The sequence below is a fragment of the Chamaea fasciata genome, unplaced genomic scaffold (assembly GCF_029207755.1).
Source record: "Chamaea fasciata isolate MVZ Bird 193981 ecotype frontalis unplaced genomic scaffold, bChaFas1.0.hap1 SCAF_3, whole genome shotgun sequence".
NCBI classification, from domain to species: Eukaryota; Metazoa; Chordata; class Aves; order Passeriformes; family Sylviidae; genus Chamaea; species Chamaea fasciata.
This window is the reverse complement of record NW_027094088.1, coordinates 89462433-89475010: the sequence shown is the minus strand read 5'-3', so window position 1 is coordinate 89475010 and position 12578 is coordinate 89462433. Positions and strand designations below refer to the sequence as shown.

Below are 12578 nucleotides of genomic sequence, written 5' to 3'. Positions count from 1 at the left end.
TGATGAACAGTGGTATTTCAGAAGCAACTGAAGCATAGTGCAGGTTAAGTTTTATAGACAGCCCACGCTTCCAAACACTTTTTTTGAATGAAGATGAGACACTGAAAGTCACAGGAGGATGAACAGAGGGACCTTCACCTCCTCATCCTCCCAGGCTGCAGAGCTCTGCCTATGTGTCACCTTTACAATAAGTGTAAAGTAACTTCAGCAGCCATTTCTTCTGACATTCTGAGCTGCAAAACTGGGATTCAGGGGCAGAGTCAAACATCTCCTTCTTGTTCCCACATCCAAAACCACTTCAGTAATAAAATACCACAGGTTTCCAACACAAGCTCCCTGGGCCATGGTCTAGTTGAAATCTGTGCATTCCTTTAGCACTGTAATTAGTGTTTTCAAGAAATATACAGCAGCCCCACAGCTTTCACAGGTCTGAAAAGTCGCTGTAGTCATGACAAGTGCACTGGGCATTTAGTTAGCACATGGACTAAAAAGGAGCTGTCTGCCCCAGGGTTTTCCAGTAAAATAATTTTTGTCATCTCTTGCCCCGAGACACACATTTGCAAATGTGTATTTGTGATTTATGACATGATATTAATAAATATACAAGGTAGCAAAATAAAATAAAATATCTCAGTGCTAACTGGTATTAATGAGTCACTAAGAGTTGTCCACTTTCATGTATGTTTTACAGCATTTTCTATTGTTGACTATGTTTGTGTTACAAAACTATTTCGTATTTTTAAAAATTACAGATCAATGAAAAATAAAGATATTATTAAAACGATGCACTTATGAGCAGTCCAGTAACTAAAAACCAGCATTTTTTGGAACTACCTTGTGGTTGTCAATCAGGTTCATTACTAAATCGATGTCTCCATGTACTGGTTGGTCTTCTGCTAGTTGAGGTTCAATTTTGTATAACCAGTCAATGAGAGCTTGCAGAGCATCAGTAAACTGGCCCGAAAACAGCAGGGCTTCCTCCAGTTTATTTTGTCTGAGAGAGGAAAAAAAGCCAAACAACCACACACACACAAAATAATCATTTATATACTTCAGGAAAATATTTTCAGCATAAAATAATAGAATGAGGGAAGAGTTAAGGTTGGAAAAGACTGGTAAGATCATTGAGTCCAACCACAATCCCACCACCACTACGTTCACCACTACATCACATCCCCAAGTGCTACATCCACATTCCTTTTGAACACTTCCAGGGATGGTGACTCAACTTCCTTGGGCAGTCTGTTTCAATGCTTCACAACCCTTTCAGAGAAGAAAATTTTCCAAAAATCCAATCTAAACCTCACTTGGTGCAATTTGAGGCAGTTTCCCCTCATGCTGTCATTTGTTGCCTGGGAGAAGAGACCAATCTCACCTGGCCACAGGCTCCTTTCAGAGGCACTCGTAGAGAGTAATAAGGTCTCCCCTGAGTCTCCTTTTTTCCAGGCTAAACAAACCCAGCTCCCTAAGCCACTCCTCACCAGACTTGTGCTCTAGACCCTTCACCATCTCTGTTGCCCTTCCCTGAGCTCACTCCAGCCCCTCAATGTCTTTCTCGCACTGAGGGGCCCAGAACTGCACACAGGATTTGAGCTGTGGCCTCACCAGTGCCAAGTACAGGGGGACAATCCCTGCCCTGGTCCTGCTGGCCACACTATTGCTCATACAGGCCAGGATGCCACTGGCCTTCTTGGCCACCTGGGCATACACTGGCTCATGTTCAGCTGCTATTGATCAGTACCTCCAGAAAACATCAAGTTCCCCTTTCGAAAGGGCTCTTCCTTCTACTTCCTCCCCTGCTCTTCTACCATAGCATTAGGAAAGCATGCATTTGCAGTGTTTTGCTGCTTTGACATTCTTAATTATCAAACAAACTAGCCACTCTGGTTCTGCTTTTACACAACAAATTTCAAAAACAGAAGCTCTTTTCTTATTTGATGAGGAATTAGTTGAGTTTCATTTACCTTTCCACTGACTTTCCACAAATTGTATCCCATTTATCTCTTAGTTCACTCAGCATGTCATCAAGTTTCAAATTGTCATCAGCCAAGGTGGTTTTCTCTTTCAAGGAACGTCCAGTCCTATTTGTGGTATCATACACAGAATGTTTGGCACCAAGAGATTTCTGGAATTCCTATATATATGGAAAAAAGGAGAAAATATTAGTATATCATTAACTGCTTACAGGCCATTTTTTAACTAGTTTTTGACATACTATTTGCAACATAAATTGTAAATGTTGCTGCAGGAATAATTTAAACTTATTGCAAAATTTCTATGCTAATGCCACAGTGCACTAGGGGCTTGACACTATCACACCCCCCTGCCTTTTGTCCTTCTCTGGAAATGTAGCTTTATGCTTACTGGAACAACTTTGAGAAAATCCCTCCTTCAGTGAGGGCAATGATTCCTGTCCTACCATAACATTCCCAAATTTCAGCATAGTAGTCAGAAGGATGTGAAAGAACTGCTACTTTGGGAACTATTAACTGAGCATTCTTTGCACTACATTCTTACAAACTAAGATTTCAAGCCACTTGTAGAGCTCCCCAGGAGCTACAAAGGTTATTCTGGTTTAGCTCAATATAGACAAGCTGGGCAACCTCCAAGCAGACGCAGCAGTCAGGTAACATCCTAATAACTCAACCTGTGCTAGAAGTAAAAATCACAAGCAGGTTTCTGTGCCCCAGAACTTTGGACAATAACAGTGACAGAGTCTGCCTGCCAGCTCTGCCAGCTCCTTTTGCACACATCCTCTGCAAGCTTTTCACAGGCACAGAAGAGCACAAGAAACACAGTTCATGTGAGACGACACAGGAATTAACTGACTGTCAGAGTAAATAATTAAAGGAACACTGCCAAAAGACAGCACCAGCCCAAGAAGACAGCTTTTAAATTTCAGCAATGCTTGAAATGTTTTATTTTACACCTACATGAATTGCTAGCAGGATATCAGTTGAAAAAAAAGAAAAAAACAACAAAAACTGCAAGTTTGCTTTAGAAAATCCTTATATACAGGATCAAATATTTTCCTCTTTTTGTTACCAAAAAAAGCAACATTTGTTTCGTGATTTAGTATTTCCTTACTATTCTTTCATTTCCCTCATATAAAACAAGGAAAACTTTAAGAAAAAACATAATTGTCAAGCTAGGACTACAGTAAAAATAAATACAATTTTCAAAATAACCAGTTTCTTTTGAATTGAACAGTTCCTTCAATACAAATAATATGTCTATGTGTCTCTTTTTTTGATGGGTTTTGTTAACTACTTAACACTACGCAAACAATGTTACTAGGCTTGCACAAGGATACACAATTCAATTGCTGCCACAGAAAGATCATACGGGAAAAACGGATTTAGAGATGCCAAAGGGCTGCAGTTAGTTCATTCCCTGAGACTGAACCATATCTACTTTCATTTGACTTCAGGTATAACTGAGAGTAGATTTTGGTTTAAGCTGCCAGGAACAGATAGGTAAGTTAATTACTGAGATTTTGTTCAGCTAGATACCTTCCTTCTAAGGAAGATGGGCACGTACAGATAAAATTAGCCAGGCTCATACAAATGTACTGTAAGAACACTCAGCATTAGCACAGAAATGGACTGGGTGACCTAGTGCGGGTTTTTCCATCCCCGACTCCTAAAAATGAGAAAAAAAATTCCAATAAACAGACCATGAATAACCCCCAAAAGTCCCTGGCAACATGCTAGATATGAGTGAGAAAGAAAATATATTATCTTGGCTTTTCTTTTTCAGGGACTTTTTTTTGGCAGTAAGAACTGGCAAAGAGCGGGTCCAGATTATTTCTTACAGCACACATTCATTTGGGATAGCAAAATTCTTAAAACGGAGCAAGGAAACCTTCAAGGCTGGACAGAAAAGACAAAGACAGACGTGGGGTATATGTGGGAGTGGAAGGAAAAGACTCAAAATACAAGGAAGGACATTGCAGTGTTGGGAGGTTTGACAACTCATTAAAAAAACAATTGAGTTGATTTCTTGAGAGGGTGGTGTTTGAAGTTTAAAGTCACAAAGTTCACCGAACTCCCTCTCTCACACACATTCATCTTTTTTTTCTCCTGATCACCAGTTTCAATCCTTATGTTCCTGCACCAATTTCATCCCCTTCCTTAATGAGATTCAAGCAACTCAAGAAGTAATGCTCTGCAGGCTTTTTACATGAAAGAAGCTAAAGAAAAGATATAAGTGACAGAAGTGATGAGTCTGCCAGTCCATTTGAGGAAGTTTGGTCTCGTGACCAACTACTATAGGTATATATATCAGGTTTAACATTTCTGAGGATGGGATGAGAATACAGGTAGAGAGTCCTGAAAACCACAAGGCGAAGTCACAGTGCTGACCATACTGGTGAGGAATTTGAATATGTAAAGAAAACAGAGGAGTGAAAGGATTAGAAGATTAGTAAGACTCAGACTATGGTAACAGTAAGATTCCCCCTTGCCTTGAAGTTCAGATCACTGACTACAAATTCTGGCAACAGCAGCAATCCCAAAACAAACTGAATAAGCTGGCATAATAGAATGTTAATGTAGGTTTTATCTAAAGGTTTTAAGAGCAGACACAGGTAAAACTATTTTTGCTTGACCAACTGCCAGCTCTCACTATATTAAAGGAGAATGTTTTCCTGGTTGATAAACAACACATCATGCAGCCTGAGAGATGATAAAAAAATAAGGCAGACTGATGAAGTCATTAATATACAGGACAAAATTTGTCAGAGGTAAAAGCAATCACCAGAAGCTACAGCAAGAAGAAAAATTAGATATGTAAACCTCTCAGGATACTGTAGAATATGAAAAAAATAGTAGTAAATGAAGAAAATAAAGCTGACATAAAAAGTAAATATATGCCAAAATGTGGAAAACTGAATGATCATTCTATATCCTAGTGTTTGATGAAACTGCCCCAAGAGAAATCTTAAGACATAATCATATCTCTGAAGATTCTACCACTCATCCACTTGATCCTCAATAATATATTATTCAAGGCATTTTACAGAAGTCAAAATGAGGTAAAGACTACTTCTGTCTCTGCTTTTGCTCTGTGTCTGATGGAATTACAGAGCTTTACATTAACATTACCATTTGAAAAGCCAAGTGAATGAGAGATATTTTTACATATCCACAGCTGAATTTCTGTAAAGATAGTTTCAGAATTTTGAATCTAATAAAGAGAAAAATGTGAGCAGTATTTGCTCTAATACTGTCATATTGTTTTCTGGGGGATTTCATTAATATTTCCACTTGACATAAAAAGCAACTGCTAATCAAAATACTTGATTATTTTTCACTTTTGAAGTTGTCCTGCTGTATTAAAAGAAAAATCTCAACCATTTAAGTGGACAGTAAATTTTTGGTTTAAGAACTTAAAGAAAGCCTCTTCAGAGATCCCTATTCTGACATAGTATTAATCTGTTTTTTAAAGTTTCCATGGTGCTGCATTATTCTTTTCTCTTCCTTTTTAACCATTACCCCACATATCAGGTACTGTGAAAAGTTCTTTTTATTCACACCTTGTTAAAACACCATCATTTAATTTGATGTGAATAAACACCCCATTGCAGTGAGGCCACAAATCTACTTGCTTTGTTGATGGAACAGGACAAGGCTGAAAGACTTACCTACATTTCACTGGGCATTTAGATGTCATGACTCACCTTATGCTGTGCAAGCTGCATCTTGATTTTGTCAGGGTCATTTGCAATTTCAAGATCTGAGTCCAGAGATCTCTCCGACTCTTCCAGCCATTCCATAAGTTTATGCCAGGCTTCATGGAACTAAAGGAAAGTCAGATTTGCATGGACTATAAAATTCACTGGCTCATGAGGCAGTCCAAAAGCACTAAACCCCAACCAAGACTGGCAAACTTTGACAAAATTTGATGTGTTTTTTTCTCCCTGGTATCTTAAACAGAACTGGTCTAGCCATGCACCCATTGTATTTCTTCTCCCTTCCCCAAGTGAGTTAACAACCTTTAACATCCATGATGTGCACACATCATATGTATCTGTCAGAGACACATTGGTAATATCTGTTGAAGTGTTGGTTATTTGGAGTCCTACAGTTTTAGTAACGGAGAGTAAATACAGAAAGAACGGGGCTCAGCTATTGCTTATAGGGGACCATGGCAGTAAATCACTGGGGAAAACTTCTGTCTGGGTGATGGATGTTCCCTGTAACACTCATAAAAGCTCCCGTTATATCAAATGCTATCCTTAGGAGCAAGGAGCACATTTTTGATCTTCCTTCCTGTTTCAAAGAAAAAAGCACTTCAGGAAAGGAAGCAGGGAAAAAGTAAAGATTCAACTAGCTTTCACAAAGTGCCATCTGTCTGGGTTTTGATTTTTCTAAGCTGGTCATTTCTCTCTTGAAAATTCTTCTTGCCTGGCCTACCTACACATGGAAGCACAAGAAACTAGTTCAGAAACCTTTCAAGGCATCTAAGACACTTTAGGGCTTTTCAGGGCTGCTGACTAGGCCTTGGGGCCTTGACACCAGTAGCCTTCAGTGCTCCTTCCACACTCCACACACACAGTTGTCATCTTAGTAACACTGTATTCAGCTTTGTAAATGCATATTGAGACGAAATCCATCTCATTGCAGAACTGCTGTGTGTGTGAATGCACAAGAGAAACTGCTGGAAAATAAGAAACATGGGATTGGGCTTATGGGCTAATTCATTGCCCAGAGAACTTCTTGAACTGACTAGTGGTAGTGGTGAACATTGGAACGTGGTTTAGCTGTGAACATCAAATCTTGAATGATCATGTCCCCTTGAACAGAAAGAAGCTAGAACTTCCTGTTGATATTTAAACAGGTTACACTCCTCTCACACATTCTGCATCTTATCATTTATTTTCCTCGGCGAGGGTAACATGTACCTAAGGAAAAAAACACAGATGCTCCCAACTAAAGAAAACTCTGCAAACAGCCCCTGCTACCAACCTCTACCAGTTCATAAGGAAAAAAATTGAGATATCTTATCACATAGAAGATATTGGTCTAATAACTAACAGAAGATTGAGTGATAAGTGTTGAGTATAATCAGGACACAACACAGACCCAAGAAGAAAATACCAAAGAATACTCCCACAGATTAGTGAAAAGGGTTAATGACAACCTTTAAAATATACAGGGTTGATTATGAAACTTCTTTTTGAAGACAGATGGCACTAATACACATCTGGAATCGACACTCTAACTTTCTTTTTTCAGACTATCCTGTACTGCAGACAGAAGTCACTGCTTGGGTTGAAAATAATGCTTTCACCTCCCAAATGAAGTGCTCTGGGATTGAATCACAGAAATCGCTCCACTAACTCAACACTGTCTGTTACACTAAACGCAGGCTTGCTTTGTGAGTGCTTTAAAGCATCATATTCTCCAACAATCTGGATGCAATTACATCTAAGTTCAAAGAGCTGTATAACAGCTGTTGTCCCATTACCTGTTTGGCTCTTTTTCTTGCATCATCCAAAGCTCTTCCCCTTTCAACTAAGCGTTGGACTACTTTTTCCCATCGACTCTGTACACTAATCAGCAGATTCTTAATAAGGACAACGTCCTGTTTCTGGCTGAAATATTTCAAATGGGTTCCCGTTTTGTCCAGCTCTATGATCTGATCCCGATGAGAGTTCACTTCTGTGGCAAAAACCTTGGAAAAAATGGGTAAAAATTACTGAATACTGTGTTGGGTAAACACTGAAAAAACCCAGTCTGATAAAGAATGATGTAGTGAGAAAGAGTATAAAATACAATTTTAAAACAAATGAAACATTTCTCTGAGTGCCAGCATTATAGGGTTCATTTGGACATTGTTACAGTATCTCCACAGAGTGGGAGAAAAACATTACACATCTGTTTCTTTACATACCTTGTGTTCATCAATTTGAAATAAGACAGTGTCCAAGATAAGACTTGGCCGAGAAGCTGCAGTTAGAGTCTGCTCAGCCTGAGTAAGCCAGTTGATGAAATCTTGAAGTGAGTTGTGGAACTCCATTGCTAAATTGAGGGCTTCTTCCAGTTTGGTCTGTAAAGACAGGTCATACTTCATTAGTGGCTGATATTGTGCAGCGGCTTCAGCCAAGGAAACCATTTTAGTTCAGCACTTTGGAGTAAACCATTTTACTTTACCATTTCAAAACACTTTTCCAACTCAAAGTTTCTGAGTTTTAAAATAACAGCCTATATTTGAGCATATTCAAGGAGATGGATTACAGGAGCTAACAACAAAATTATGTATAACAGATGAATAGAAAATATAGCACCTAGTATCAAGATAAATTTTTCCACATAAGAACATATTTCCTACTACTTAATCCAAATGGGACATTTGGATTTATCAAGTTTAACAGCAGAGTATCAGAATTCTAAGGTGGTAGTGCACTCAGAAGAGCCTCAAGTAGGTCATCGTATTTATTCTCTTGCACTTAATGAAGAATAACTTCTCCTAGAGCACTTCTTTTTAATACAGCCCAAATGTCATTTTGGTTGCCTGAACAAAAACTAATTTGGGATACAGAATTTCGTTGATGAGACAGCAGTCACAGATTTTCAAACATTTGCACAGCTGACCTCACTAAGCATTCCAACCCTACAGCTTCCTGCAAGAAGGTGCTCCTTTTGGGTATTAATTAGTTTGTCATTTTTACTTTATTATTGCCTTAAGAGACAACTGCATTGTAACGATAAAATACAGCTAAGTTGTGAGTTTGTGCTTTACACTTACCAGGGCTGTACAGAGTTTCTCTGTTTGCAATCATGGGTATTATTTTTATTTGATTGAGTTAGAACAAGTGGACTATACTTCGTGAAGGAATGAAAGCCACGTGAAATTAATAACAAGAAAATGTCTGTTGCATATCAGTGAAATCATGCTATTGATCTTTTAGAACAGAAGGTAGTCACTTGAAGTAAATGGCAAAAGGCCAAGTGTTTGGGGATTTTAAGAAAAAATGACTAAAAACTAGGAAAATTAACACAGCAATTCTGTACCGAGGAAGAGGTAAACTTGGAGGATCATTCAGTCTTTCATGTCTATTATTACTGCAATAAACCCCAGAAAACCCCTAGTCCTACCAAATGAGCATTAGCAGTATCAGTCTTAGAACAAGTCTTGTTCTATGGAACAGACTTGTGCCATTCTCACCATACTTCTCCCCCATTATGGATAACTAACTTCTTGAATCCTGTTTTCCCCAGTACTTTCTAAAAGTATTACTGAATTATGCCAGTCTCTACAAATGATTTTAAATGTAAAAAGCAGGCAATAATACATTCATAAAAGCACTGATCATTAACACACTTAAATGCATGATTTACACTTCTACTTTTATGTAAAAACACATACTTTTCTTTCACTGAGTTTTGTTTGCACGGACTCCCATTTTTCTTTTAAGTTATTTATGTCCTGCTCAACGTTTGTTTCAGCAGACTCTGGGCATCTTGCAAGCATCTGCTGGCCTTTCTGCATTAGACACTTGTATGTCTCTTCTTTGGCCTCAAAGGCAGCACAAAGTTCCTAAATAAAGAAAGGACCAGAAATAATAAGGTAGAAATTCAACACTCTTTACAAATACCAGGATAATATTTATTCCTCCCCCAGCGTTTAGCAGGTATGATTAAAACTAATAAAGGAAACACATGTAATCATAAAAAGCAAAATGAGAAAACGAGGGACCCAGTTCCTCAGGAAACGAAAACTAGTATTGTCTGTCAATGTCTTCTCTGAGATTCAGAGATTGGCAAAGTAAGTACTATGCACTTATTGAAGAAGAGTTGCTACAACTTGGTTGGTTTAAAGTCCGTCTGTAGCCAAAACACAAGAAGTGTCAGCGTTATACAGAGTGCTGAAAGCCCAGGCCTATCCAATACCCTTCAAAAGTGGGTGGGACAGTTTGGGAGGGCTGGTTTATGGAACATTGTCTTTATCCTCCTTCACTTGCTAGGCACGAGCACTGAAGACATTTCAGACATTTAAAGAAAGCTGTAATAATAATGGTAACCACATGTTTTACCTGTTAACTATTCTGATAAGGATGCTTTTTAAATCATGTTAAAGGTAAGCTGGCAAAATTCTGGGAGCTCCCATGCATCCCTCTGACTCAAAAAGACATGGTCAGTATTGGCAACAGACAAATCAAAATGTACCAACAAAGTTGCTGTAGACTCACAAATGAGGAACATCTTCACAAAGAGATGAGGAATAAGTGGCTTGCAAATTAGAAGAAAAGAACTTTTTCCTCTGATTCTCAGGACAAGAGCCCAAACCAAACTTTTTTGGGGGGGTTAAGAGATACTGTATACAGGGCCGTACCTGGCCATGTAGGAGGGCAAAGCAAGAAGCAGATTCATTCATGAGCTTAAGATTTTGACACAACAGAAAGCTTTGTTTTCTTTCTGAGGACTATGGAAAGTGGTGTCCCCTAGTCTGCTTCCTCCTACTACTTCAAGAAGAAACTGAAAACAGTGATTGTTTTAAGAAAAGGAGAGGGATGGTCTGAGCAGCACTGGGACAGCTAAAAAGGTGTCTTTTTAAGCCCCTTTCCTACTGGTATCCTGCAATGTCTCTTCATATCTTCTGTTTTCCTGGAGCTGCTTCAACTGGAAATGCAGCCCAACTCAACTCCGTTTGTGAACCAATTATGGTTGAGGTTCATTTATTTATATCTTTTATTCGTATCCATAGAAACAGGCCTTATACTCAAGAACATGGCTCATAACATTATTTCCAAAGAGGAACAAACCAAAATGTAGTGCAAAACTTTCTCCTTCAGTTTCACATCAGTAATAAACACAGTTGGTAACACTAAGAGCCAAGTTTGAATTTGGAATGTAGTAGACAACATGACAAGTGGCCTCAACACTTCAGAAAAAAACAAATAAATAAAGAGAGATAATCAACACATATCTGCACATGTGCACTAAGGTTTAACCAAAAGGAAATCAAGTTCTATGTTTTAAGGATTGGTACTAAGTCAATGCCTGCAGATGGCCACCAGGATAGTAACATCCTGTTAAACTGTTACATGTAGCGTTAGGGAGGGATTGTACATCTAGAATGCATACTACTGGGGACAGTCAGACTTGTTCCAACTATAACATTGAATTTAAAGGCCCTTTACCTAATCAATCTGTAAACATTGCAGGTGCAGAAAATTTGCATAGCAAAGAATGTACTAAGAGAAAATCCTGAAGCCGTCCATGGAAAATTTTTGTGTCTTGATCTAAGAATGAGAAAAGGAAAGACTGCCACTGACTTTCAGGCAGCCATGATTACAGTCGACTCTCACAGGAGGAGAAAAAACCCAACACCTCTTTTTTCCCTTTTTTGTTTTTCCTTTATGACAAAAAGTAAAGGATTATAGGGATTAAAAACCACAGGATTATTTATGTTTGGATCTAGTTTCCTGTCTTAACTTATTTTAAAACTGTACATTAGTTTCACTATGAATTACAGATACTGGCAAATTTTTGAGGACAAAAACAAAGGAAAAATAAGTGTCCCATGTTTCTAAGCAATGATTTTTAGCATCATTCAAAAAAAAAAATTTTGATTTTTAACATTATGACGATGCAGCATTCTAACTGCTAGTATCAGGTCAGGCATATTCCCATTCAAGGACAGTTCAGTCAGTAACTGAGCCAGGAATTCAGAGGTTTAGATCACCAGGTTGGGGTTTATATCCTGGCCTAATAACACATCATGATTTTACACTAATGGAGCTGTAAGAACCACCATCCTTAGAGGTAAAAGATCAAGTTTAAGTGTCTTTTCTTAAACTCTATGGTTCTATGTGAGCAGAGAAATCCACAGAAGGTTTCTTAAAGAGAAAGAATGGGAATAATTCAGACATCCTGGTCAGCTTTCCATTTCTAACTAAAGCACAGCCTCTACAAGCCATTAGTCCTCCTTATTTCTATGCTAATGATGACTTTACTGTCAGCTTTGGTTAGATAATGAATAAAGGATCAAATCTCTTAAGTCAAGGTTCAGTGAGTGTGGGTCATTTTTAGGTTCATCTTCAAACTTCAGAAAAATCAAAAATTTAGTTTTGGGGTCAGAAGGAAAAAGAATAGGAACCACTGATATATCTGCAAACACCTTTTGTAAAGATGTGTAAGTTGTTTTATTTGTCTCAACACTAATAATGGTTCAGTTTTGGTCATGTCCCAACAGGCTATAAACTACACTGTAAATAACAGTGTTATTTTGAAGGCTATTAAATTTCTTTAAGACACTGTGTACAGACATTGTGATATATAGAGCACACTCTGTATTTACCAAAAACACTCTTAAAAGATAGTTAGTCCTGAAATGCAATTTGCAAAGCATTCTAATACTGATACTTACCATATGTGCATTAAGCTGCTCTCTTGCTGTTTCTGGTAAGCCTCCAACAGGTTTTGATGCCAACAGCTGACGTTCAGTGTCTGTCAGCCATTGCTGCAGATCCTCAACTTCACCATGGAAACCTTGAGCCTAAATTATACCACATCATTTTAGAGATAACTGAAATGTTCTCCACTCTAATACCAGCTCAGATACATAAGCAC

The 12578-nt window shown here is 38.3% G+C and overlaps 1 protein-coding gene across 9 annotated transcripts in view; it reads right to left on the bottom strand.

The window, feature by feature from the left end:
- Positions 1–12578, bottom strand: part of DST (dystonin) — a 289675-nt gene that overhangs the window by 22695 nt on the left and 254402 nt on the right. For all 9 annotated transcript variants that reach the window (XM_066179759.1, XM_066179751.1, XM_066179753.1 and 6 more), the window contains 7 exons: positions 12376–12504; positions 9373–9543; positions 7897–8052; positions 7471–7677; positions 5681–5800; positions 1965–2134; positions 835–994 (listed from right to left, as the gene is read on the bottom strand). In XM_066179759.1, the coding sequence (XP_066035856.1) occupies positions 835–994; positions 1965–2134; positions 5681–5800; positions 7471–7677; positions 7897–8052; positions 9373–9543; positions 12376–12504 (1113 nt within the window). The remainder of the gene's footprint in view (positions 1–834; positions 995–1964; positions 2135–5680; positions 5801–7470; positions 7678–7896; positions 8053–9372; positions 9544–12375; positions 12505–12578) is intronic.